The sequence below is a fragment of the Papio anubis genome, chromosome 1, assembly GCF_008728515.1.
Source record: "Papio anubis isolate 15944 chromosome 1, Panubis1.0, whole genome shotgun sequence".
Lineage (NCBI taxonomy): Eukaryota > Metazoa > Chordata > Mammalia > Primates > Cercopithecidae > Papio > Papio anubis.
The window spans coordinates 215,110,543-215,136,998 of NC_044976.1; the positions used below are offsets into that span (position 1 = coordinate 215,110,543).

Here is a 26,456-nt window from a genome sequence, read left to right on the forward strand (position 1 = left end):
TGTTTTTAGGACCCTCTTTGCCTTTGACCTTTGTGAGTTTAATTATAATATGTCTTGGGGTCTTCTTATTTGGGTTTAATCTGATTGGTGACTTTTGACCTTCATGTACTTGGATATTTATATTTTTCTCTAGGTTTGGAAAGTTCTGTGTTATTTCTTTTTTTTTTTTTTTGAGACGGAGTCTCGCTCTGTGGCCCAGGCTGGAGTGCAGTGGCCGGATCTCAGCTCACTGCAAGCTCTGCCTCCCGGGTTCACGACATTCTCCTGCCTCCGCCTCCCGAGTAGCTGGGACTACAGGCGCCCGCCACCTCGCCCGGCTAGTTTTTTGTATTTTTTAGTAGAGACGGGGTTTCACCGTGTTAGCCAGGATGTTCTCGATCTCCTGACCTCATGATCCACCCGCCTCGGCCTCCCAAAGTGCTGGGATTACAGGCTTGAGCCACCGCGCTTGGCCTGTGTTATTTCTTTGAATAAGCTTGCTACCTCTTGTCTTTCTCAGTTCTCTAACTCCACTAACCCAAATATTTGCTTTTTTGATGTTGGTCCATAGGTCCCAAAAGCTTTGTTCATTTCTTCGTCTTTTTTTTTTCTCTTCTGACTGTGTATTTTCAAATAGTCTGTCTTTGAGCTCACTGATCCTTTCTTCTTTTTGATCAATTCCTCTGCTATGCTCTATTGCATTTTTCATTTCATTTATTGAATTTTTTAGCTCCAGGATTTCTATTTATTTTTTAAATTTTTCTCTGAACTTTCTCTGAGACGTTTCTCTGAGCTTTCTTGAGGTTCACTGAGCTTCCTTAAAACTACTGTTTTTAATTATTTGTTTGAGAGATCACACATTTTCATCACTTTAGGGCCAGTCTTGGTGCCTTACTTTGTCCCTTTGACATCGTATTTCCCTGAATGTTCTTGATGCTTGAAGTATGATGATAGCTACACATTGAGATATTAAATATTTTAGTCTTCCTAGTCTGGCTTTGTTTGTGCCTGCACCTCTTCAGAGGGTCTTCCAGGGATTCTAAGCCCACTGACTATTATGTTCCCTATCTGTGATCACCACAGTCATCTCAGCACTAGAGGATACTCTATTCCCGGGCTTGCTGTGAGTCTCACAATGGCTTTCTGGGCCAAACGGACCTGGGGAAGATCCAAGGACAGGACTTGTGTTATGTGGGAACACTGGCCGCCAGGGACCTGAATCTTGAAGACTGTCCTAGTGTCCCAGACCAGTGTACTTCCCCGCAGGCCTCTGCACAGGTGTGTCCCAGACCAGGATACTCCCCAGCAGGCCTCTGCACAGGTAGGCTGGGTCCCCAACTATAGCAAGAGAGGCAGAAGTTGAGACTAGACCCCTTCAGGATCTGCTGTGAGGAGGAGGCTGATGGGCCTTTCTCATTGGCTGAGACAGGCATGTGTTACTCAGCAAGTCTCTGCACAAGTGGAGTAGTTTCTTACCCATAACAGGAGGAGCTAACGCCAAGACCGGGCCTCCTCACCATCTGCTATAAGATGGAGGCTGGCCAGGAGCCTGTAGTCCCAGCCACACAGGAGGCTGAGGCAGGAGAATGGCGTGAACCCGGGAGGCAGAGCTTGCGGTGAGCCGAGATTGCACCACTGCACTCCAGCCTGGGGGACAGAGTGAGACGCCGTCTCAAAAAAAAAGGATGGAGGCTGGCATACCTGCAACATTCGCTCATATGGGCATGCATCTTCTAGTAAATCCCTGCACAGACAGGATAGTTCCCCAACTATCAGCAGGAGGAGCTAGAGCAGAATCTGGGCCCCCTTGAGATCTGCTGTGGGACAGATACTGAAGGGCTCAGTCTCAGCTCAGAGGGGTGTGTGTCACCCAGCAAGTTCCTGTACAGATAGAATAGTTATCTGATGGCAGAGGGAGGGTCTGGAGCTGTGACTGGGCCCCCTTGGGATCTGCTGTGGGACAAAAGCTAGAGAGCCCAGTCTTGTATCTGAAGGTGTGTCTTTCCCAGGAGGACACTGCATCAGTAAGATATTCCATGACTGCAGCAGGAGGTGCTGGACATGCCTCCCCGCAGGTCTTCGCACAAATGGGATGGGTCTTTGTCTTCAGTCTCTTTTGTCTAATACTGGTAGATTCCAACTCTCCTGGTTACTGTTTGCCTTATCCACACTCACACGTTTAAACTATTGTTTATTTCTATTTGAAGTGCATTTCTCATAGGAAGCATAGTAGTGCCTCACTTTTTTATCCAATCTGACAATTTTTGCCTTTTAATAAGGGTATTTTAGACTATTTCAATTTCATGTGATTATTGATATAGTTTGGTTCAAAATATTACTTTTCTGTTTTCTGTTTGTCCCATCTGATCTTTGTGCTCTTTTTTTTCTGCCTTCTTTTGGATTTATTTATTAAACATTCTAATTTCTATCTTTTGTGGGTTTATTAGCTATTACTTTTATTGTTTCATTATTGCTTTAGTGTTTGTAACATACATGTTTAAGTTACCACAATTTAATTTAAAGTGATATTATACCACTTATATAAGGAATAAAAACCTTACAATAGTATACTTCCATTTCTCCCCTCTGACTTTTGTGTTATTGCTATCAAACATTTTAATTTTACATGTTACTCACACATTACATTGTGATTTTTGTTTTAATAATCTTTCAAAGAGATTTAAAGTAATAAAAATTACATATTTACCCATGTGGTTATCATTTCCAAAGCTCTTCCTTCCTTCATCTGTATTCCTGGTGTTTTTGCTTATGGTGAATTCTTTTAGGATTTTTAAGTCTAAAAATATCTTTATTTCCCTTTTGTTTTGGAATGATACTTTTGCTGGGTGTATATTTTTAACTTGACAGTTTTTAGTATTTTAAAAACATTGCTCCACTGTCTTCTCACCTGTATTATTTCCAATGAGAAATCTGCCATCATCCTTGTCTTTGTTCCTTTATATGTAATGTGCTGTTTTCCCTCTGGCTCTTTTCAAGATTTTTCTTTATATCACTGGTTTTGGGCAGTTTGGTTATGATATGCCTTGATATAGTTTCTTCATTCGTGCTTGGGGCTCACTTAGCTTCTTGAATACATGGGTTTATGATTCATTAAATGTGGGGAATTTTTAGCCATTATTTTTCTCAAATGTTTTATTTGTAGCACACTCTGTGTTTTCTCCTTTAGGGACCCCAATAACACATAGCAGACACTTGAAGTTGTCCTACAGCTCTTTTTTTCCTGTTTTTTATTTGTTGTTGTTTTTTCCCCTGTATACTTTATTCTGAATAGTTTTACTGCTAGATCTTCAAATTTGCTGATTTTTCATTCTGCAATATCTACTCTGCCATTCATCTCATCTAGTATTTTTTTATCTCACACATTGTAGTTTTTCTCTCTAGAGGTTCAGTTTTGTGTCTTTTTTTTTTTTTTTTTTTTTTTTTTGAGACAGAGTCTTGCTCTGCCACCTAGGCAGAGCAAATTGTGCAGTGGCACAATCTCGGCTCACTGCAAGCTCCGCCTCCCGGGTTCACACCATTCTCCTGCCTCAGCTTCCCGAGTAGCTGGGACTACAGGCACATACCACCACACCCAGCTAATTTTTTTTATTTTTAGTAGAGACAGGTTTCACTGTGTTAGCCAGGATGGTCTCTATAGTTTTGTGTCTTTTTAAATATATATTCCATGTTTCTACTTAACTTTTGAACGTCTGAAATACAGATGAAATAACTGTTTTAATAAATAGCTGCTTCTGTCAATTCTAACATCTATGCTAATTCTAAGTTGGTTTCAATGATCTCTTCATTATGGGTTTCATTTTCCCGAGTCTTTACTTTGTAAATATTCTTAAGCTTTGTTTTAGAATGCAGTTGTGTTACTTGGAAACAGTTTGATCATTTTTTTTGTTTTGCTTTTAATATGTGTTAGATGGGATCAGGTCAGTGCTCAGTCTGTGGCTAAGTATGGAAAATACTTCTGGGTGTTCAACCCGATGCCCCGTGAATCGTGAAGTTTTCCAGGCTGGCTGTTAGGAAGTGGCATGATTCCTGGCTTTGTGAATAATATATGTAAAATTAAATGATCTCCAATCTTCTTAAGTGGTTAATTTCTGAGCCTTGAATAGTTTTCTCACATGAATGTTGTGTTAGTCCCTTTTGCATTGCTGTAACAGGATACCTGAGGCTGGGTGATTTATAAAGAGGCTTATTCTGCTCACAGTTCTGCAAGCTATATAAGAAGCATGGCCCCAGCATCTGCTTCTGGTGAGGCCTCAGGATGCTGACGATGATGGTGGAAGGTGAAAGGAGAGCCGGCATGTCACACGGCAGGAGAGAGCAGGAGAGAGAAGGGGGCAGGTGCCAGCCTCTTTTAAACAACTAGCTTTTGCATGAAGTTAAAGAGCAAGAACTCACTCATTATCATGGGAAGGGCACTAAGCTGTTCACGAGGGTTCCACCCCCAAGACCCAAACACCTCCCACCAGGCCCCATCTCCAACACTGAGGATCACATTTCAACACCAGGCCTGTGATTCTCAGTGCTGGAACCTGCTGGGAGGTGTTCAGGTCATGGGGGTGGACAACCCATCTCCACCATTGAGGATCACATTTCAACATGAGATTTGGAGCACACACACATCCAAACTATATCAGATGTGCTGACCAGCACTCAGTTGAACTCTTGACGGACCTTCTGCAAATCTCTAGAGTTCTTTCCTCTGCTGTAGTCTGTCTTGTAAATTGTTGCCACCTTGGTCTCCCTGTACTTCGGCAGCAGAAGTACTCATGGGCAAGTTACTTCACTTTTCTGAACTGTTATTTTCTCATCAATACAGAAAGGATAATAGTATGTAGCTTATGATTTTATCATGGGAATTGAATGAGGCTGATGTTTGTACAGCACCTGGCACTTGGCAGATACTCAGCAAATATTTGGGTCTTCCCGGTCTCTGCACCTGGTTGTTATTTCTTCCTGATTTTTGCCTTTGGTTTGCAACCTGATTCCTGGCTGAGCTTTAGGTTGGGTTCTGTATAATGATCAACCAAAGCTGGTAATCACTCGTGAGCCATTCAGGTTTCAACTTGATGAGTTTCAGAATTCTGCTGTTCAAATGGCATTTAGGTAGAAATGTAGCCTCCTATAATTAGACATTTATTTTCTCCAAAATCTCATTCAGTTCAACCTGCAAGAATTATTTGAATTCATTTATCTGTAGTGTGACTGTCAGTAGACTTTAGAAGGTCAGTGGTGTGTGGTGAAAAGAATTTAAGAGGACCAATGCTATTTGCAACCCCAGCATGATTTTGCTGGGGTTTCCTAGTAGGTCGTGAACTTCAACCTTTTACTCCCCCTTTTCATTTTTCCTCAGGTTTCCCAAGGAGCTACATGAAGAACAGATGAGTGTTTGTCAGAACTTAACCATTTCTCTTTTATCTTCTCTTATGTGGCAGTGTCTGGAGGTCGCAGCCGCCTGCATCTCATTGATCTTGGCAGCTGTGTGAAAGCTCTTAGCAAAAATCGAGAAGGAGGCTCAGGACTGTGCCTCTCGCTGTCTGCTCTGGGCAATGTCATCCTGGCTCTCGTCAATGGCAGCAAACACATTCCATACAAGTAAGTGACTCTTCTACTCAAAGAATGCGGTGGGGTAAGCATGGTGTGGGACGCTTGGCTCAGTGCCATCTGGGGAGAAGTGTGCCACAGAAGGACAGCCTGGACCCCATTCTAAGTTCAGTACCAGAGACCAGCCTCAGCTAACAGTTGTGTAATGCATGATCTCCCAAATTCAAAACTTTTGGAAATACTTAAATCTATTCCAGTTCTAACTTGAGGCTACTCAAGTTAGAAGAAAATAGGAAATTATCTCAGTTGCGTTCTCCACTCACAACTGAAGGGGGTGGGCCATTGTCACCATGAGAAAGATGCGCCTGTTTCATAGTGATGAGAATGAGGGTGGAAGACTGGCTTACCCTTAGGGGTAGGGCCACCAGACTCAACCAAACAAATATAGGCTATCCAGGCAAATTCGAATTTCAGATAACCAACAAATAAGGTTGTATTATACGTATGCACCCCAACATTGCGTGGGACACTCCTGGTGTCATGTATTTTATCTGGCAGCCCCATCTAGGGAGTTTAGAAAGCTGGGATAATTAGCACCGCCTTCCCATGCAAATGTTTAGTCACTTCCAGGATCCTTCCTGTCTCTTTATTGCTGCTCCAAGACAATTAAATTATAGCCGCTCCTATGTCTGGCAGAGACAAAGCCACTCCACCACCATCACCCCAACTAAGCGTTCTCATTGGACCGTGTGGTGGCGGGCCATTGACTGGCTGTCCGGGCTTCTGCCAAGGCCCAGCTGAGCCTCTTACTAGCTGCATGAACCTTCATTCTTCCTAAAATGAGGGCTAAAGCTATACATGTTACTTACATCACAGAAATATAAGGCTCAAAATGATAAAACATGTATAAAAGTTTATTGTAGAATTTAGGACACTATGGCCAATAACCTATGATGAAAGTCTGGTAACACCTATCTGGTCAAGCCTATCCTCACCTATTTAAAGGGAAAAAAACACTGACCTTACAGAGTTGCCATGAGGATTAACTAACTGTATGTGGATTCATGGTTTTATCTGTAAAAATCCTACAAAACCTAAGTTACTTGTGTGGGAGGAAAAGGTCGAGCAGTGTATTCTATAATGACCGAGATTCAGGATGAGTGCTGGAGTTTTTCTTTCCGTCAACCCTATGGACCGACTTTAGGAGCTTAAATGGTGGTTACAATCCTGTCCATCTCATTTCTAGAAATTTGGAATCCTAGTTGGATAAACCCAGAAATGGTGTTCCCAGCTCTTGTAACAACACTTTTCTATAGGAAAAAATTGTTAAGTTGAAGAATTATAGAGTTTCATTTGATGTCATTTCTGTAGTTGAATAAATTCAACGGGTGGGGAGAAAGGGTAGGGGAGGGCAACCATTGGAGTTGGAGATGAAGGGAAGAGTTACTGGCCCTCACTGGTTTCCATAAAATGAGAATCATGCCTGTTAATGTCATAACTTCATAGATCATGGTGTAAATAAAATTCCAGATTGCACCTTGTTAGGAGGTCATCGATTACATATTTTACTTACAGGTTTTCTACTGTTTCTGCAGGGCGACATGCTTTTATGATTTCTATAAATAGTTGTTGAATTGATGGTGAGAACATAGATGCATGTAAACATGAAACTATTTTTAATTTAAAGTAACTTAGAGTTGGGTTTTATTATAAATGAGGAGGGAAACATTAAAAATTGTTTTTATGGCCCAGAGTGGTGGCTCACACCTGTATTTCCAGCACTTTGGGAGGCTGAGGCAGGAGGATTGCTTGAGCCCAGTAGTTTGAGACCAGCCTGGGCCACATGGCAAAAACCTGTCTCTACAAAAATCAGCCAGGCATGGTGTTGCATGCCTGTAGTCCCAGCTGCTTGGGAGGCTGAGGTGGAAGGGTCACTTGAGCCCAGGAGGCAGAGGCTGCAGTGAGTTGAGATCATGCTACTGCACCAGCCTGGGCAACAGAGTGAGACCCTGTCTCAAAAAAAAAAGAAAAAAGAAAAAATTTGTATGAATTGTTCAAGCCTCTTGTTAATTAAGCATATTTTTAACATGCTGGCTCTACCACCGGGCCGCCTGCGCTCCTGGGAGACACCTGCACTCACCAGTCCCTGCAGACAGCTGCCTGCCTTCATTCCAGGAGTCCCCTTCCTTCTACTGTGGCACCGAGAGAGTGATCATTAAAGTGTTTCTGGGTCTCAAGCACAGACTAGCATCCATGCGGTGTCAGCACAAGACCCAGTCCTGGAGCTGTCCCGTGGCCTGGTTGAGCTGTTGATGGCGTGAGTATAGACTCACCAGCTGTCCTTGCCCTGCCCTGCCTAACACACCTCATCGAGACCTTGCTGGGTTGCCTGGTGCCGGAAACATGGCGGCCTGGCTGTCCAGCCAGCACTGTCCTCCCTGAAACATCCATTGGCCGGTGCATTTGTTCTGCCACCCCTCAGTGTCCTTAATGCCCTTTACTGTGCATGATCTTAAAAAGACCCTTGCTGTCATGTTTTCTCTGAATCTGGGCCACAGCCTAGATTCAGTATTTAGCATCTGCAAATTTACATTTACAAAGTGATTCATCAACTAGAAACTGTCTTCTTTTGAGGTACAGAAAGATAAGGTGAAGATTTACTCAAATCACCCGGCCAGTGGGTGGCGGGATCAAACTGCCTCCCTTTTCACAGCTTCAGAGGCCTTGACAGTTCAGAGCTGCAGACCCACGCCCCCTTCTCATCAAGCTCTCTAAAGGAGCTGCCTTTGCTCCACACGGCAGGGGAGCCCAGCACAGCAGGAAGGCCCAGATTTCTGGTACCAATTCCATCGGCGCTCTGAAGCCACATTATGCAGCATTTTGTTAGCATACTAAACACCCTCAGGGTGTCACACCTTGTCTTTGCAATGGGTTCCTTAGAGAAGGGAAGTTTCCTGCCCTTGCGGTTTCCTGTTACTCCTCCTGCTCACTTACGGGGGAAGAAAAATAGAAACAAAGATAGAAAACCAAATTCCATCTTCTCTTCCTTCCCCTACCCCCAAAACACAGACACCCCACTACCTCTCCATTTGTCTCCCCAGACACCTCTGTGCTTGGAACCTGCGTTACTCGTGCTTGCTCTGGGAAATTCACTGGAATGTGCATAGAGGGGCTGTAGCCTGTCTTCATTCCTCTTCATCATTTTACCAGGCTATTTGTCATGTGAGCAAAGCCGGAAAGTGAGTTTGGATTCATTACCCATCCCAGGCATTCCCACAGGCACCCTCCATGTGCGCTGAATGGGTCTGACTTTGCAAATGATATTGCCCTTGAAGATGCAAGAGACGTGGAGCAGGTTTCCAACCTCAGCCATTACATGGCACAGGCACATTGCACGGCACAGGCTTGCTGGCCAGTCCAGGTGCCATAAGTCGGCCCTAAACAGTGGCACCATTCAGAAAAGCATGCAGGAAAGGCAGGGAGACCACCAAGGGATCCAGCCCCTCAACAGTTCTGCACTGACAGGCTGCACAAATTACGCTTTAATTTTTGAGAGCCTCCACATCTAGGGAACCCTGCCCTCGTTTGAGCATTTTGACAGTGCATTTGCAAATCTTCTTTATTCGGTACAGTCATTTGCTGTTCCTTACCACTCTTGGGCACCAAGGTGCTAGGAGTCTTCCCATTTAATGGATAAGAAAAAATAGGCAGAAGCATTGAAATGACTTCTCAGGCCAAAACCCAGTGTTTCAGGCACATCCCGCAGGAGTTGGCCCCCAGAAGAATTGCCACAAGGATCTGTCGGGGTGAACTGAGCTTCGGCTAAAGGGTGTTATGTCCCAGCTCATCTGAAGGACCGCAGCCTTTCGAGACTCGGATTCTAACCGCGACCCACTTCTCTCAAAAATAGAATTTCTGGTTCTCTTAGATGTTGCCTTGCAAAGGGCACGGACTCTTAGAAACCACACCTTTCACGCAGGGCTCCTGCAAGCCCTGGAGCATTTACCTTCATTTATAACTGCTCCTCCATATGGAGGAAGAATTCCTTTAATGGGTCATATGGCCTGTTTGCTTATTTGCCAACTCGGTGTTTCTAAACATTGTTTCTAAACAACAGCTAGTTGCTAATGTCTTGGCTGCCCTTTAACAAGAACTCATGAAAGTCATTCTGTGGCCCTCTCATGTTGTGCCTGTCTGAGATGCTTCTCCCAGTCATCTTGAAAAATGGTGCTACATAGCCATCCTGTCGTGGAAATGATGGCTACATAGCCATCCATCGCGGCAGCTCCCCCTTACGGGTTTGGTCTATGGTTCAGATCCAGACCTAATCCTTGTTTGTTGAGATCAGTCACTGAGGCACTTTGGGTCTCAGCAGCTGTGCTGAGCTCGCCTCCTCCTCTCTGTGGTGGATCCCGAAGCTGCAGGCCACAAGCAAACACCGCAGGCAGCATCCACTTCCAGAAGCCCGTGTTCCACAAAAGCGATGAGGACGCCCACCCTCAGGAACTATAAAGGGAACTCTTTTCCTCCTAAGGCTCCAGTGAGGAGTCAGGAACCAAGGTCATCTTGAAGCTTGTAGCATCGGAGCACAGCAGTTCATTCAAAGCAGCAGGCAGCACTAGAAGCTCAGGTTCAAGTCAGTGACTTGAAAGGAAATGACACTTCATAAGTAGAGGCAGCTTTTTCAAAATGCAAGCGCCTCTTCTCATCCAGAGAGGGTGGGGTGCTGGCACCTGCGGGTCGCACGTGTGGCAGCAGGCCCAGCACTGGCAGGAAGTTCAGGACGAGCCTCTCTGAAGGATGCGGACATTCCCCTCCCTTGCCTGGAGAAGCGCTTCTTCCTAGAGTCCATGGAGATTTGGGCTGAGTCTCTGCTTTCTCAGAACTGGAAACCCGGTACTCAAGGTCTGGGAAGCTGGGCAAAGGGGCTCAAGATTGCTGTTAGCTAGAGCGGGATCCCAATCCCCAGGCCACAGACTGGTACAGGTCCCTGGCCTGTTAGGAACCGGCCTGCACAGCAGGAGGTGAGCAGTGGGGGAGCACGACCGCCTGAGTGCCGCCTCCTGCTTGATGAGTGGCACTGGATTCTCATAGGAACGTCGTGCTGTTGTGAACTGTGCGTGTGAGGGATCTAGCTTGTGCGCTCCTTGTGAGAATCTAATGCCTGATGATCTGAGGTGGAGCAGTTTCCTCCCAAAACCATTCCCTACTCCCATTGGGTCCATGGAGAAATTGTCTTCCACGAAACCTGTCCCTGGTGCCAAAAAGGTCAAAAGGTTAGGGAGTGCGGAGCCACAGCGTTCAATTCCCATCTCACACAGGAGAGGAAAGGCTCTTCCTCCGGACTTGGATGTATGTTACTTAGATGTACCGTGAAATTAAGTAGATATTTGTCAGGAAAAATGCAAAGGAGTATCAGTTCTCCAGATTTGTTTAAGATAGCATGAAACAGGGAGACGTTCATGTAAGAATCTTTGTGTGTGTGTGTCTGTGTGTGTGTGAGAGACAGAGAGAGAGACATATGCATATTTAACCTCCTTTAAATGTATATTAATGCTGTATTATCTCCTCCTGATTTACAGGGAGAATATCAATTTAGAACTATTTGCACAAACTCCAGATACCAGTTTAGAGCACTCCCTGTTTAGAAATAAAATAACCAAAGTCTCAGGTTGCCAGGCAACTGCAGCAATGATAATTCTTAGTATTGCTGTTTTAGAAATACCCATTTTTATACATTTTAATGACTGTTAGGATGCAGAGAACGTGAGTTCAGAATGTCACTGGGACATCGAAGTCCCTTTTCTATGAGATTTTTGGCATTCTCACTTGCTTTTATTTTTCCCTCTTAGCTCTGTTTGCTTCCTTGGCTAGCGATATCTTCATATTTAGCTATAGAAATCTCAAGAGGTTGTTATTATTTTCTTAAGAGTTGAGGCAGAAGCTGCCACTAAATTAATTCTGGCAGGCTCATTAGAGAACCACGCCAGTCACTCAGAGAGAAGTGACACCTTCTGGGTATTGGCTGCGGTCACGAGCCCTGGGTTCAAGCTTTGGTTGTTCAGCCGCTGGTTTGACACATGAACTCTACACCTCGTCCTTTTCATTCTCAAGAGGACCATGCTCTAGCCCCTCTCAGAGCTTCACTGAATTGGGAACAAGATCAGGTCCCAGCTCTGTCGTCATCTCTTGGCAGCAAAGCCACAGCTCATGTTTTTGTCTGTCCATTGCAGCAGCTGCTGTGGCATAACGGGACGTAACGATCTCAGGCCTGGTGTCTAGAAATCGGAAGGCGTCTTCCTTTCCCTTTTGGCTTTTCAAGTTTATCTTCCTTTGTGTCTAATGTCTGAGGTTATTATTAAACTCTTTCCGAATTCTGAACCAGTGATCAAATAGATACAAGAGGATGATTGGGAATTAAAACCCTGCTAATCCTAGCAGAGGAGGAAAGGGTAGACAGCCCCTTCCTCAACCCCCATAGCCTGAGTGGAGGAGAGAATGGCGTGGCCTGCAGGGGAAGGACAGAGAGACGGTGCCAGCTGTCACACCCAGGCTCACGTTCACCAGCCTCAGCAGTCAGACCTTCTTCCTTCCTCCCTTGGAGGAAGTGAATAGAAGGGCAGAGCTGAGAGCAGGAACTCTGTCTCGATCTTGCTAAAGGGGTAGAAGTTCCTAATTCCTGGACTTGCTGGACCATAGGGAGGAGGAGAAAAGGATGTCTAGTACTTATTTCCTTGCATTTCAGCTACACTGAAGGTAGTTAGCACGGTGCATAAATGAGCCCCCGGGGACAGTATTTCACGTTGTGAACCCACAGCTCGGGCGTTGTTCTTACTGCGTCTCACAAGCTGTGCTAAATGCCTTATGGATATTTAATTCTGACCACCTGTGACGTAGGTACTGTAATAATCATACTAGCATCACAGATGGGGAAACTGAGACACAGAAAGGTTGAGTATCTTGTCCAAGTTCACACAGCTAATAGGCAACAGGGCCTCACTGCCTCCCAGCTTATCACCCCCACCGAGTACAGTTTCTGGAATATTGTGGTGCTCAGTCAACATTTGTTGCAATAACAAATGGGGTACAACAGAAGATCAAACATACCTGCAAAGCTTGCACATGTGTAGTTGATTATAAGTAAAAGCACAGGCCAGGCACAGTGGCTCTGAGCATTTTGGAAGGCCTAGGCAGGAGGATCACTTGAGCCCAGGAGTTGGAGACCAGTCTGAGCAACATAAGGAGACCTCATCTCCACAAAAAAAATTTAAAAACTAGCTGGGCATGGTGGCTCACACCTGTAGTCCAAGCTACTTGGGAGGCTGAGGTGGAAGGATCGCTCGAACCCAGGAGGTTGACGCTGCAGTAAGCTATGATCATGTCACTGCACTCCAGCCTGGACAACAGAGCAAGACCCTGCCTCTAAGTGAATGAATGAATGAATGCACCGACCCGAGGGGCAGGGCTGACGGTAGCCAATTCATACATTCACCTGTTTCTGTGATTGCTAAGCCAGGCCGATGGCTAGATACCCATGGCAATGAAGAATGTCAAATACAAAAGGTAAAAAAGGGAAGGAAATCTTCCTTTCAGGACCCAAGCTACTTGTCAGGGCTAAATCAAAAATACCAGGTAAGAATTTAATGAGGAGGGGCGGAGAGAGGGGGCAAAAAATAAAATTAAAAAGAATGTAACAACCAACGAGACGCTCCTGACTTTGAACATGTGCGGGGCTCCAGGTAGATGAGAAGGCGTCCTAACCTCAGGAAGTGGCTGTCAGTGGGGCCTGACAGTCTGGCTCCCATGTTCTGGGTACCGCCAATGGAGGGTGTCCTCTCAGAAAGTCTCAGCCTATTTAATGAGCCTTAAAAAAAAAAAAAAACTCTATAATCTTTCTCGTGAAAGAGGCTGACAGTTCATGGAGCCCCTTCCCACGCTGCACTCATGGGAGAAACGGCCGGACTCCACCAGGCTCTCTCTGGCTCCAGGACCCTCACGAAGGCCTCCTGATCTATCTGGGGCAGCTCCTGCAGGAGAAGCACAACCATTTCCCACAGTGGAGAAGCAGACACTGGGCACAGCCCACTGATAAGACAGCTTCCATCTCCCGCCCCTCCGGGGTATGCAGCCGCCTTCCTGAGTGAATAGGTTCAGGTCGGAGCGGGAGAGGTTATCCCCCAGGCTGTGCCTTGAAGCTTTGCTGAGTACAAGAAAGGTAGGGAAGAGATAAGCGAGAGGTGAGAATGATGGCAGGGCTGGCGAGTTGAGATCATGAGCTTTTCCTCAAACATGTGGCTAAGAATAGAAGCTTTGGGAAATTCCACAATTGGCAGATAAGATGATCAACCTCTCAGCTGGAATTTGGGAAGTTTCTTCAGACTGAGCTCCCAGAGAAGTACGTGTGGTGGAATCGCTGTGCTTTCTAAAGAGATGGATTGCAGCCTGCGTGGTGGAGCTAGTGCTGAGCTGGGGCCAGGCGACAAGGGTCCTAGTGCCCCTGCCACGGCTAACCTCACACACTCAGACACCCTCCCCGAGCTTTTCATTTCTCCATCAGCAAAATCCCAATCGTCCTTACTCCTTGTCCACCTCAGAAACATACTGTAGGTTCCGTGGAGACGATGTCTGTGATAGACAGAGAGACCTGCTTCAAAGGCAGAAAGGTCACTGTTTTATCATCTTTCAGAATCGTGTAGCCCACGTGATTCTGCCACCATCCTATCTTCTGTGCATTCTTTGAAAGTATGGATTCTTTTTTTTTTTTTTTTAAAGCCAAGTGGATTATAATTACCATCTATTGAAATGAACCCTCATGCATTTATTCAACAAGAGTTTGTGTGCCTAACACACAGCGTGGCTGCCTGATACAGATACTTGACTTAAGAGAAGTCTAAAGGCTCTGCACGAAAGTGAAGTCATGATGTAAGAGGCAAAGGACTCCGCCCTCAAACAGTCCAGTGGGCCTGAGAATGAGTCAGGGGTGGCGGGGTTCTGATGCTGCTGCACCCCCAGTTGTATCTGTGTATCCCAGTGACTGCAGCGTGATTCGAATATTTAAAGATACTCCTTTTCCATACGGCCGAGTACTTTGAATGCAAGCCGAGTACTTGTGGTGTGCAGTTAGAGAGGTGGCATGTTTTTAATGCTGAAGTAAAACTTGTCTGTGTTGGACTTAGTGAAAGAATGGTTTTCATTCAAAGAGATTGTCAAGGCCAACTCTGATATAAATTTCACTTTACATCTCACACCCCACGTGACTCGTAACACTTCACTCTGTCATCCGTAGAACTCAGTCCTGTTCTCATCAGCAAGGTAGATTCTGGCCCCAAAGAACTGGGGAGGAATTTCAGGAACTGGTTCTACGATAAGCCTCATTGAGGTCACCAAACATACAGAGAAAATACTCTGAGAAATGTATAGCAGAAATCTAAGTTTTCCATTGATTCATTTACTCATTCATTCAAAAATATGCATTGGGTCCCTACAATAAACACCAGGGATAGAACGGATGATCTCCATTCTTGGGCAACTTACGGTGTAGCAGGGATACAGACACTGAGCACCGGGTGACTGGTGATATATGCGCATCAGCGCTGAGTCGGCACTAAGGGAAGAAGGGGCCTGGTGGTGCCGAGGAATGTCACGAGGGCTCTCTGGCCAGAGCGGTGACTCTCAAGCTCTGTCCTACTGGAGTCCCACTCATTCTCTACTCACGCTCATCTGTGTCTTCCAGAGTTTGCCACAGTCAGTCCTCTAAACGCCTGAGTCGTTCACAGCTGTTCTGTCATTCCCTGCTTTGATATAGAGATGATCCAACACAAATCATGACAAACCACTAAGCCAAATGAAGACTCCGAATCCACAGCGAAGTGTGATCTTTAGTGATGACTAACCATCGTATCACAAGTTGTGTCGTAACCAGAAAGAAAGCAGCCAAAGAAGGAGGGCTTTAGGTTAGTCCAGGGACAGTGCAGAGAGCCTGAGACGCCCTTGGGCACCCACAGGGGGGCTGTGATTATTCAAGGATGGCTTGATTTAGACACAATTAGGCATTGGACAGGATGGAGCATATAAATGAGTTGGGGATTAATTCATTAAAAACCTGTCTTGAACATTAATAGAGCTTCAGTCAGAGTATCCAGCCATAAATTCTCACCTGTTTCACAACTGGTTCAGGCCCAATTGAGCATTAACAGATTTTTTTTTTTTGTTCATGCAAATGAGGTGATAATTCATTTCATGTGTAATTGAACAATTTTTGAATAGTTACATTTGTGGAGAAGTTAAGTTGTATCAAATCGTCTAATGTACCTAGTAATTTTGTAACTAAAACAGAGCTGAATTTCATTTTGATATGACAAAGGGAGAACCAAAGAAGTAGAGGTGGTTTGAGGAATAGCAGGCTTCTAAGAGACTTTATGATATTCTGTTCTTTAGGGTAATGGCCACAGTTGCTGTTTCTTTTTATCCTCACTATTCTTTCTTTTCACTCCCTACTGATGAGATCAATGAAAACTTGGGGGCATTTCTAGATTTGGCAGCCTCCCATTTATAAGCATACATATTTTTTAGTTTTGTGCCCTGACATGCCAATTTTTCTGAGGGTCAAATGTGTCTGTCTTTAAAACACCGCGTTGCTGTCTTTCAAACCACTTATCAAGGGTTGTTTCTGCCATGAGACTGTGTCATCCCTGAGCATGAAATCCATGCTGAGAACTAATTGCAATTGCTGTATACACTGAAGGTATTTTTATATCGTTTCCTGAACAAAGTTCACTGCTCCCTTCGTTAAGGGCACCTGCCATATCCACTGTTTCCTTACGAGAACTCTTTTTGGTGAAGACGGGATTTTTGTTTTCTTTGCACTCCACATAGCTGCCAGAAGGCCCCTTTAAAATGCAAAGCTGATGTCTCTTAGCCTTTAAAACCTTCAGTGGCTTCCTGTTGGCTACAGGGTAGTTGAAACCCTTTTGTGGCCTACAGAGCTCTTCCAAATTTGGGCCACACCCACCTTTCTGACCACAGAAACTGCATGGAGATGACTTAACACCCCACACCCTCTCACAGTCACGTGCTTTGCCGATGCTGTTTCTTCTGCTTCCAGTGGCTGTTCATTCACTCATTCATTCATTCATTCATTCAATCAATAGTTACCAAGAACATACCCTATTCCAGTACCGCACTGGAGCTCCTCCTCCATTTGTGAGATTCTTCTTATGTCTTTGGCATGTTTTGATTGTAAGATGTGTTGCATATACAGATGTAGAAACACATCTGCTCAGTCTATAGAATGACAAAAAATCTGTGTGCCACCACCCGGGTTAGGAAATAGAACATTTCACTAGCTTAGGTGCTCTTGTGTGATCGTCTGCCTTCCGTCACCCTCCTGCCTGTTCCAGAGGTGACCACAGTGCCGAATTTTCTGTTTTTGATGCCCTGGCTTGTCTTATAAGTTTTATCACATAAGTGTATGTCCCCCCCCCAAAAACATACTGTTTAGTTTTGTCTGCTGTTGAACGTTACGCAAATGAAATCATACTCTCTTCTATGCCCTTCTATACCTTCTTTTGATCAGTATTTCATTTTTGAGATCCATCTTGATGTACACAGCTACAGGTTCTTAATCTTCATTGCTGTATGATTTTTCCATTTGGATATTGCAAAATATTCTTCTGTTGGTGGAATTCTAACAAGTTTTTAAATACTGATGGTTGAAGTTAATTGAACCTATCTCTGCATCTAATGAGATGCTCACTTGGTTCCTCTATTAATCATTTAATATGGTCAGTTACATTATGAGTTTTCATTTTGAGACAGGGTATCACTCCGTCACCCAGACTGGAGTGCAATGACACAAACAAGGCTCACTGCACCCCCAGGCTCCAGTGATCCTCCCACCTCAGCCTCCCATGTAGCTGGGACTACGGGTGCACACCACCATGCCTGGCTAATAGTGTGTATTTTTTGTAGAGACAGGGTTTTACCATGTTTCCTAGGCTGGCCTCGAAATCCTGAGCTCAAGCAATCCACCCTGCCTTGGCCTCCGAAAATGCTGGGATTACAGGTGGGAGCCACTGCGCCAGGCCAATCAGTTTTCCATTAATAATAATAAAAATTCTTGGATTCCTTCCTGCTTATTCTTTGAGGCTGATCTCAAGTATTATCTCCCCTCTCAAGCCTTCTTTGATCTCCTCTCTCCCTCCTAATTCTCTGCTCCAGGAAAGTTCCCGTCTTCCATCTCAATGGCATTCTGTAGGTATTTTAATGTAGGCACTTCTATTTTAAATATTTGTTTACATACATCTCTCCTATCATATGAGCTCATCAAGATAATGATGGAGGCCACACGCAGTGGCTCACACTTGTAATCCCAGCACTTCAGGAAGCCAAGGCAGGAGGATCACTTGAGCCCAAATTCAAGACTAGCCTGGGCAACATAGTGAGATACCATCTGTACAAAAAAAAATTAAAAAATATATTAGCCAGGCATAGTGGCGTGTGTCTATAGTCCCAGCTACTTGGCAGGCAGAGGTGGGAGGATTGCGTGAGCCTGGGAGGTCGAGGCTGCAGTCAGCTATGATCATGCCACTGCACCCCAGCCTGGGGAACAGAGCAAGACCCTGTCTCAAAAAAATGATGATGATGGAATCTTGTTCTTCAGCTTCCTTATGATTTTGCACTAGTCTGAATGAAACCAGCCTGATCTAAACCCTGCATCTTTAGTAATAGATATGAGTCTGACACCCACCTTCAACTCTGTGGTAGCCTGCCCAGCTTCCCAGAGGACACCTTGTGCCCGCAGGCTTCCTGTGGCCATCGGAGCCCATTCTAAACTAGGATAAAGTGTATGTTTTGTGGTGTTGTCACCTGTTTAGGATGAGAAGAGGCACTGAAGCTATAACCCTATTTTCTGAGCCAGATCAAATAGCAAAAATATATTTGCTCTGCCGGGTTATTTTGACAAATTTATCAAGCATCTAGAAAATATACAGTACTAGTCTAAGCATTAGGGCTGATGCAGAGAGCTTGTGCACCAGTAGGACAGAGGAAAACAGTACACAAATTAGAGTGCAAGGCATAAAGCAGTTAAAAGTCACATTATCAAGTACATTCAAGGAAAGAGGTAAGCAGTTCCAGGAGGTAGGCCGGGCGCAGTGGCTCATGCCTATAATCCCAACATTTTGGGAGCCCAAGGAGGGCAGATCATTTGAGGTCGAGAGTTTAAAACCAGACTGACCAACATGGCAAAACCCAATATCTACTAAAAATACAAAAAAAAAAAAAAAATGCCAGGCGTGGTGGCACATGCTTGTAATCTCAGCTACTTGTGAGGCTGAGGCAGGAGAATCGCTTGAACCAGGGAGGTAGAGGTTGCAGTGAGCTGAGATCGCGCCATTGCACTCCAGCCTGGGCGACAGAGCGAGACTCCATCTCAGAAAAAAAGTTCCAGCAAGTCATCTGTGAGTATTTTTTCTATGGCAATAATAATAAAAGCAAGATGCAGGCATAGATTCCCATTTAGTGCTACAACTCTCCACGTGTCTAGAACTTGGCAGAAGCAAATATGTCATAGAATTTACCCCAAAGCTTGAGTTACTGAAACTACCTGTTTGTAATAGTCATTTATCACATGGATTTGGCACTGGTGCCCTAAGGATATAAGTACAGGGAAGCTCTGGGCATGCATTAGAGCTCTAAGGAAAGGCCTTCACTGGTTCATGTCCCCAGGTTTGGGATGGCAGCCTACCATTTGATATCATACTGAACTCCCTAATTTTGAGCTACATCTAGAAGACCATGTGCCTGGTGCCAAGGACACTTAGGCTATGTGTGGATGGAGTTTCATCAGCTGTTCAAATGAACGTTTTGCAAGACCATTGTGAGTGAGTGAGATGGGAGTTTCTCTGTTTTCAAGCCCAGGACCCTGCCTGCTGGCATGTCCCTCTTCTGAGTCATTCAGTCTTGACCCACTCGAGGGAACCGGCGGAATCCGCAGCCCAGAGCTCACCCACGGTGGCCTGTTTGACAGTTGCATTCTGAAAAAGCAAAGCTTCTTGGCTTGATTTCTTGCTGGAATCATGAAACGGCCCCTGCTTGACAATATCCTTGGGGAAAAAGGTAATAGCCACCTTGAAACACCATTCAGTTTGACCTTTCCAAAAGCCAAGGGTTTTTTTTCACCAGAGTCCTTCATTTGAGCCTATAGTCTGTGAATGAAAAGAAGTGATGATTCCTGTAAAAGCCTTGTGGTTGGAGTCAGAGTCCGCCTTTGAGCGCTGAGTTCTCTGTCCAGGGACCTCTCCACGTGGTCTTGGAGTCATGGGCATTGTACAAAAGCAACAAGCCTCGCAGAGCTGCCAGCGTGTGAGTGTTTGCCAGGGTGAGCCCAGTCTCTCTGCAGGACGAGGATTCTCTTTTCACCCTCACATCAACCCCGGGGATAAATGCTGTGATTACTCCTATTTTATAAATGAAGAAACAGACACAAGGAGCCCCAGTCCCATGCACAATACTGGTAAGCTAGGATTCAAACACGGTCGGGCTCCAGCCTCTAGATTCAACACGGGTCGGGCTCCAGCGCCTTCCCTAGGATTCAAACACGGTCGGGCTCCAGCGCCTTCCCTAGGATTCAAACACGGTCGGGCTCCAGCGCCTTCCCTAGGATTCAAACATGGTCGGGCTCCAGCGCCTTCCCTAGGATTCAAACAGTCGGGCCCCAGCGCCTTCCCTAGATTCAAACACAGTCGGGCTCTAGCACCTTCCCGTTCAGTCCCCACATCAACCCCTGGATGATGTGTGCGGAAAAGCACACAGATCAGACTGGGGGGACCTGAGTTCCAGCCCCAGCTCCTCGCCTGCTGCCTGTGTGACCTGAGAGTCCCGAGGCTCCATCTGTAAAATGCAGAGGCCTGTCTGCAGACAGGCACACAGCCTGTCATGAGGAGTGAATGAGATCGTGCAGATGAAGGCATTTGATACACTGAAGAGCTCTGAGAATGATGACGATGATGTAAAGTCTCTTCCAGGATTTTTTGTGTGCCTTTCATAGTATAATATAGACCCCAGCACATGGGTGTTCCCACTTAGGATATGACCAACCTCACAGCTAAGTTGCTTAGCACGTGGTACCAGCGAACCCAAGTTTGTAAACCAGAACTTCCCGTTGCCTTCTTGATTGTCAAGTTTGACCCGAGCCAGCATCCTCTAATACACTGAAAATAGACTCTGTGTGCCCAGAGGCAGCTGAGCTTTCATCTCAGGCCAGCCTGGCCAACCTCACATTCAACCCACTGTTCTCCGTCTTGTTCCTCCATGAGGAAAGGGACCTGAATGCCTGTAGGCCACCAGAGATGCAGGTGAAACAAACCTCAGTGCACCATTGCACAGGGCCAGACGGTGGGGCCGATGTTTCCCTGCGGAATCTGGAGGACAGCGGTGCCAGCCACGTGTCCAGGCCCAGGATCCACAATAGGAAAGGGGTTGCTGACACATTTCAAACTGTCTCTGAAGTTGTGAGTGCATATGACAAAATCCCATCAGGCCGAGCCTTCTTGCTATATACTTTGAGTAGAAAATGACTGGAGCCAGAAGCTCCAAAGCCTGAGATCCAGAGCATAAACTCCCGCTGTCCTGTTGAGGCCAGGGCAGTCCAGTTGCAAGCAATACTCCAAAGGAATGTGGTAGGCCGTTCTTGTCTCGCTGCAAAGAAATACCTGAGGCAGGGTAATTTCTAAGGAGAAAGGTTTATTTTTGGCTCACAGTTCCACAGGCTGTACGGGAAGCGTGGTGCCGGCATCTGCTTCTGGTGAGACCTCAGGCAGCTTCTAATCATGATGGAAGGTGAAGGGGGAGCAGGCGTGTCACAGGGCAACAGAGGGTGCGAGAGAGAGAAGGGGGAGGTCCCATACTCTTTGAAACAGCCGGATCTCCTGTGAACTAACAGAGCGAGAACTCGCTCATCAACAGGGGATGGCTCTAAGCCATTCAGGAGGGATCTGCCCCCATGCTCCAGCCCCCTCCCGCCAGGCCCCACCTCCAACACTGGGAATCCCATTTCCGCATGAGCTTTGAGGGCACGAACATCCAAACCATATTGGGCTCTCTCGGTTTTGAGATTTTACGCACTGGGTGACAACGCAGAGCCCCCACGGCTGGGCTGATATGATTTGTTCCTGTTTCCTAGGCACCTGGGTGTGCAGGGCCACGAGATGAGCCTCTTGTGACAGCTGAGCCACCTTGCCGATGGTTTTAACTCGGGGGCCTGGAAGTCAGACTTGCATGCTTTGAGGATATTTTCGTGGTGGTGTCATTTGTTACGAGGGTTGTTCTTTTTTCTCTTGGTACTTCCCAGCCTCGTTGCTTCTCTGTGCCAAACTGTGCCAGGAAATCACTGGCTTTACCATCATGATCATCGCCATCATCACTCAAACTTTGGTAGTGCAGCACCTGCTAGTGCCAAGCTCTAGACTCGGTTTTTTTATATATACTCAGTTATTGCATGTTCACGGCAGTCTTGTAGGAGCAGTACCACAAATGCGTCTAAGTAGGTTTCCTCGAAATGTCCTTTGTCACAGCAGCCTGGAGCATGCAGAAGCAGGTAACAAAAATACCAGCAGCCACTCTTGACTCACCACTGATAGTGGAACTGGTAAGGGACAAACTTGTAAATGAGGCAAGTTAGATTTCTGGGCCTCGTCACCACCTCCCCACTCAGTGCTGAGCCCCCACCCCACAGGTACCCGGTACCTTCGTGCTCTCCAAGAATGCCCCGTGCTGCCACCCTCCACCCCCATCCTCTTGCCTCTACTTTGTTGCAAATCCCCAACGCCCTGGGCCTCAATTGAGTCTATACCTACCCCAAAAGGCATCTTTCCTGCGGGTCCTTCTTCCCATGAAGCCCTGTGGTAAGGTCATGTGCTCTCTTCGGTCAAACCCTGATAGCTGATAAGAGTCTAATGACATATGAGAGTTCCTGCTATTCCCAACCTTGTCAATATTTGTATGGGTTGATTTTTAATGTTTTTGGCCATCAGGTGAATATTTAATGGTATGTCATTGTAATTTTAATTTGCAATTTTCCTGATGACTACTAAGGTTGAGTATCTTTTCATGTTTATTATTCTTTTTGTATAGCTCTTGTTCATGTCTTCTGCCTGCTTTTCTGTACAGTTGCTTAGCTTTTTGTTTATTGATTCATGGGAATTCTTTGTAAATTCTGGATACCTTCTGCAGGCACCACTCATTGAGCCCACACTGACCAGGAACGATCGTTCAGTCATTTCAGTGTTTGCCTCTGTGTGGAGCTGTCTCTGGGCTCTCTAGCCTTGCGTCGTCACCTCAGTCTTAATAACATTGTGCTTTGCTTATTTTCTTTATGGCATGTTCATTTTCCATTTTATTTCTGTTCTTTGCTATTTATTTATTTTTTTGGGGGGTGGGGGAGACAAAGGTCTTGTCACCCAGGCTGGAGTGCAGTGATGTGGTCATAGCTCACTGCAGCCTTGATCTCCCAGGCTCAATAGTGATCCTCCCACCTCAGCATCCTGAGTAACCGGGACTATGGGTGTGCACCACCACACCTGGTTAATTTAAAAAAAATTTTTTTTGTAGAGACAGGGTCTCACTGCATTGCCCAGGCTGGTCTTGAACTCCTGAGCTCAGGTGATCCTCCCATCTCAGCCTCCCAAAGTGCTGGGATTACAGGCCTGAGCCAGTGCGCCCGGCCTCCCAGAGTGCTGGGATTACAGGCCTGAGCCACCGCACCTGGCCATACTTTGCTATTCTTTATCTCCCATCTTAAGGTGGCTATATAGCTTAGCAGTTTCCCTTTCTTGTTCTATAAGCACCTACATTGCTCGCTAAGTACTGCTTTGTCTGTATCCTAAAGTTGTGGTAATGACAGGTATTTTCACTATCATTTGCTTAAAATATTTTCCATTTCACATTTTTAAAATTATTATCATGTTTTGAGACAGGGTCTCATTCTGTCACTGAAGCTGGAGTGTAGTGGTGCGATCTTGGCTCACTGCAGCCTTGACCTGCTGGGCTCAAGCCATCCACCTGCCTCAACCTCCTGTAGCTGGGACTACAGGCACGTGCCACCATCCCAGGCTTCTTTTTTTTTTTTTTTTTTTTTTGGAGACAGAATCTCACTTTGTTGTCCAGGCTGGAGCGCAGTGGCACAATCTTGGCTCACTGCAACCTCTGTCCGCCAGGTTCAAGTGATTCTCCTGCCTCAGCCCCCCGAGTAGCTGGGATTATTGGCGCCCACCACCATGCCCAACTAATTTTTGTATTTTCAGTAGAGATGGGGTTTTGCCATGTTGCCCAGGCTGGTCACAAACTCCTGGCCTCCAGTGATCCATCCCCTGTCTCAGCCCCCCAAAGTGCTGGAATTACAGGTGTCAACCACCGCACCTGGCCCTTTTTAATTATTTTGTGATCCATGGGTTATTTAGAAATGTATTTACTAATTGCCGCAGTTAACTTATGGAATTAGTTTGTTCCTCTTGAGCCTTTTAAGCCTTGCAAAGTCAGATGCAGCACAGTAGGGCTGCTGTGACCCCACCGTTAGGGGAGTACCCTTCTGAGGACTCGGAGGAGTGATTTACATACGCTCAGACATGTATGTACACCCGCAATATATACCCTATATATATACCCGATGATATATATAATATTAGGGCAGTACCCTTCTGAGGACTCCGAGGAATGATTTACATACGCTCAGATATATATGTACACCCGTAATATATACCCTATATATATACCCGATGATATATATAATATTAGGGCAGTACCCTTCTGAGGACTCGGAGGAGTGATTTACATACGCTCAGACATATATGTACACCCGTAATATATACCCTATATATATACCCGATGATATATATAATGTTAGGGCAGTACCCTTCTGAGGACTCGGAGGAATGATTTACATACGCTCAGATATATATGTACACCCATAATATATACCCTATATATATATATATATACCCAATGATATATATAATATACACACACCCCCAATATATATACCCAATGTTACATCTATAGACACACACCTATTATGTATATACACCCAATGATCTATATACACACACACTATATATATATACACCCAATGTTTTTTATATATACACACTCAATATATATTTACCAATGTTATATATGTACACACACACACACCCAATATATATACACGCAATGTTATATATATATACATACCCTATATATATACACCCAATGATATATATACATACACCCAATATATATATACACCCAATGATATATATACACACATACCCCCATCTACACACCCGATGATATACATACATACACACTCAATATATATACACCCAATGATATATATATACACACCCCATATATGTACCCAATGATATATATAATATATACGCACACCCAATATATATACCTAATGATATATAATATACACATACTATATATATACACCCAATGATATACACACACACCCTATATATATACACACCCAGGATATAGACACACACCCAATATATATACACACCCAATGATATGTATACACACACATCCAATACATACATACACCCAATGATACATATATACACATATATATACACACACACCCTATATATACACACTCAATGATATATATACACACACCCAAAATATATACTCAATTATATATATACACACACACACCCTATATATATATAACCCAATGATATATATACACACACACACATATATCCAGTGATATACATATACAAACACACACGCATGCCCTGGGTATGAGCAGATCTCCTCACTCTATCTGCTTGAACACAAACTTCCAATCCCTTCTTGCCTTCAAGGATTATTCCGACTCTCCTTTCTGTGGCCTTGCTTGTTTTTTTGTACACATGCAGATTAGAGCTCAACTAGAGGGCTCCAGAGAGCTCTTGCGTGCTCTCAGGTCATCTGTCTTTTTTTTTTTTTTCTTATTCTCTCTCCCCTCCTCTCTCTCTCCAATTCTTTCTTTGCATCTCTCTCCATTCTTCCCTTCTGCTATTTGCTCCTACAAATTTTAGCTGCCCTGGCCTCCCCCAAGTCTGGACTTTCCTTGTTCAGAAGGATGGCTGCCTGGCTCTGCTTGGGTCCCTTGCTGTGTTTGGGGGCCTGGAACCTCTCTCCTGGCAGTAAGCTGGGGCACTTACAAGGCTCAGCTCATCTTTTTCCCTTCTCTCAAACATGACTTTCCTCTGCTGCTTGTTACCCAGTATCAGAAACCTATTTTTTTTCTTATAGTTTGTTTGGTTTTCTAGTTGCTGAAGGTTAGAGGGTAAATCCAGTTTCTATTTTTCAAACATGGCCAGAAGCAGAAATTTGGTCATTCGTGATTTTTTTTTTTTTATTTCTTTAAACAGTTTAATTGTCTCTAACATGTTAATCAACTTTTTGTTGTTTGTGATTTAGATTTGAACATCTCATTCTGCCATCTGTGGTTTCTGCTGGCTCTTTCTCATGGTGCCGTGTTTCTTTGTTTGTTTATTTGTGTCTGGGGGCTACTCATTTTCACTGGTATTTTACTTTTGAGAATTCTGAAAGCTCTGGGATAAAGACAGTTTACTCCAGAGAGCATTTGTGTTTACTTCTACCAGGTGCCAGTTGAGGATAGTCTAAATTACATCCTCAGCTTGAAATATTTTTGACCACCCAGATATGGAGAATTAAGCCTGCAAACCTGCGTGTAATTCAGACCAGGGTTCCCAATTCTCAGGACAGTTTCTTTCCCCTCTGCTCAGTGGCTGTATTTCAAGACAGTCGTGTCTTGAATACCTAAAATGGACTGTTGTTGGGGGTTGATTCTCCTGTGAAAATTCACATGTGGGGCAGGCCTCTGGCTTTGCTGCCACGTAAAACTCAGCAGGGTGTTACCT

General features: G+C 45.0%; 1 protein-coding gene across 1 annotated transcript in view; it reads left to right on the forward strand.

The window, feature by feature from the left end:
* The window catches only part of LOC101017432 (kinesin-like protein KIF26B), a 429,407-nt gene that overhangs the window by 358,658 nt on the left and 44,293 nt on the right, over window positions 1-26,456 (forward strand). The window contains exon 9 of the mRNA XM_031667904.1: window positions 5,368-5,589. Coding sequence (XP_031523764.1) covers window positions 5,368-5,589 — 222 coding nt within the window. The remainder of the gene's footprint in view (window positions 1-5,367; window positions 5,590-26,456) is intronic.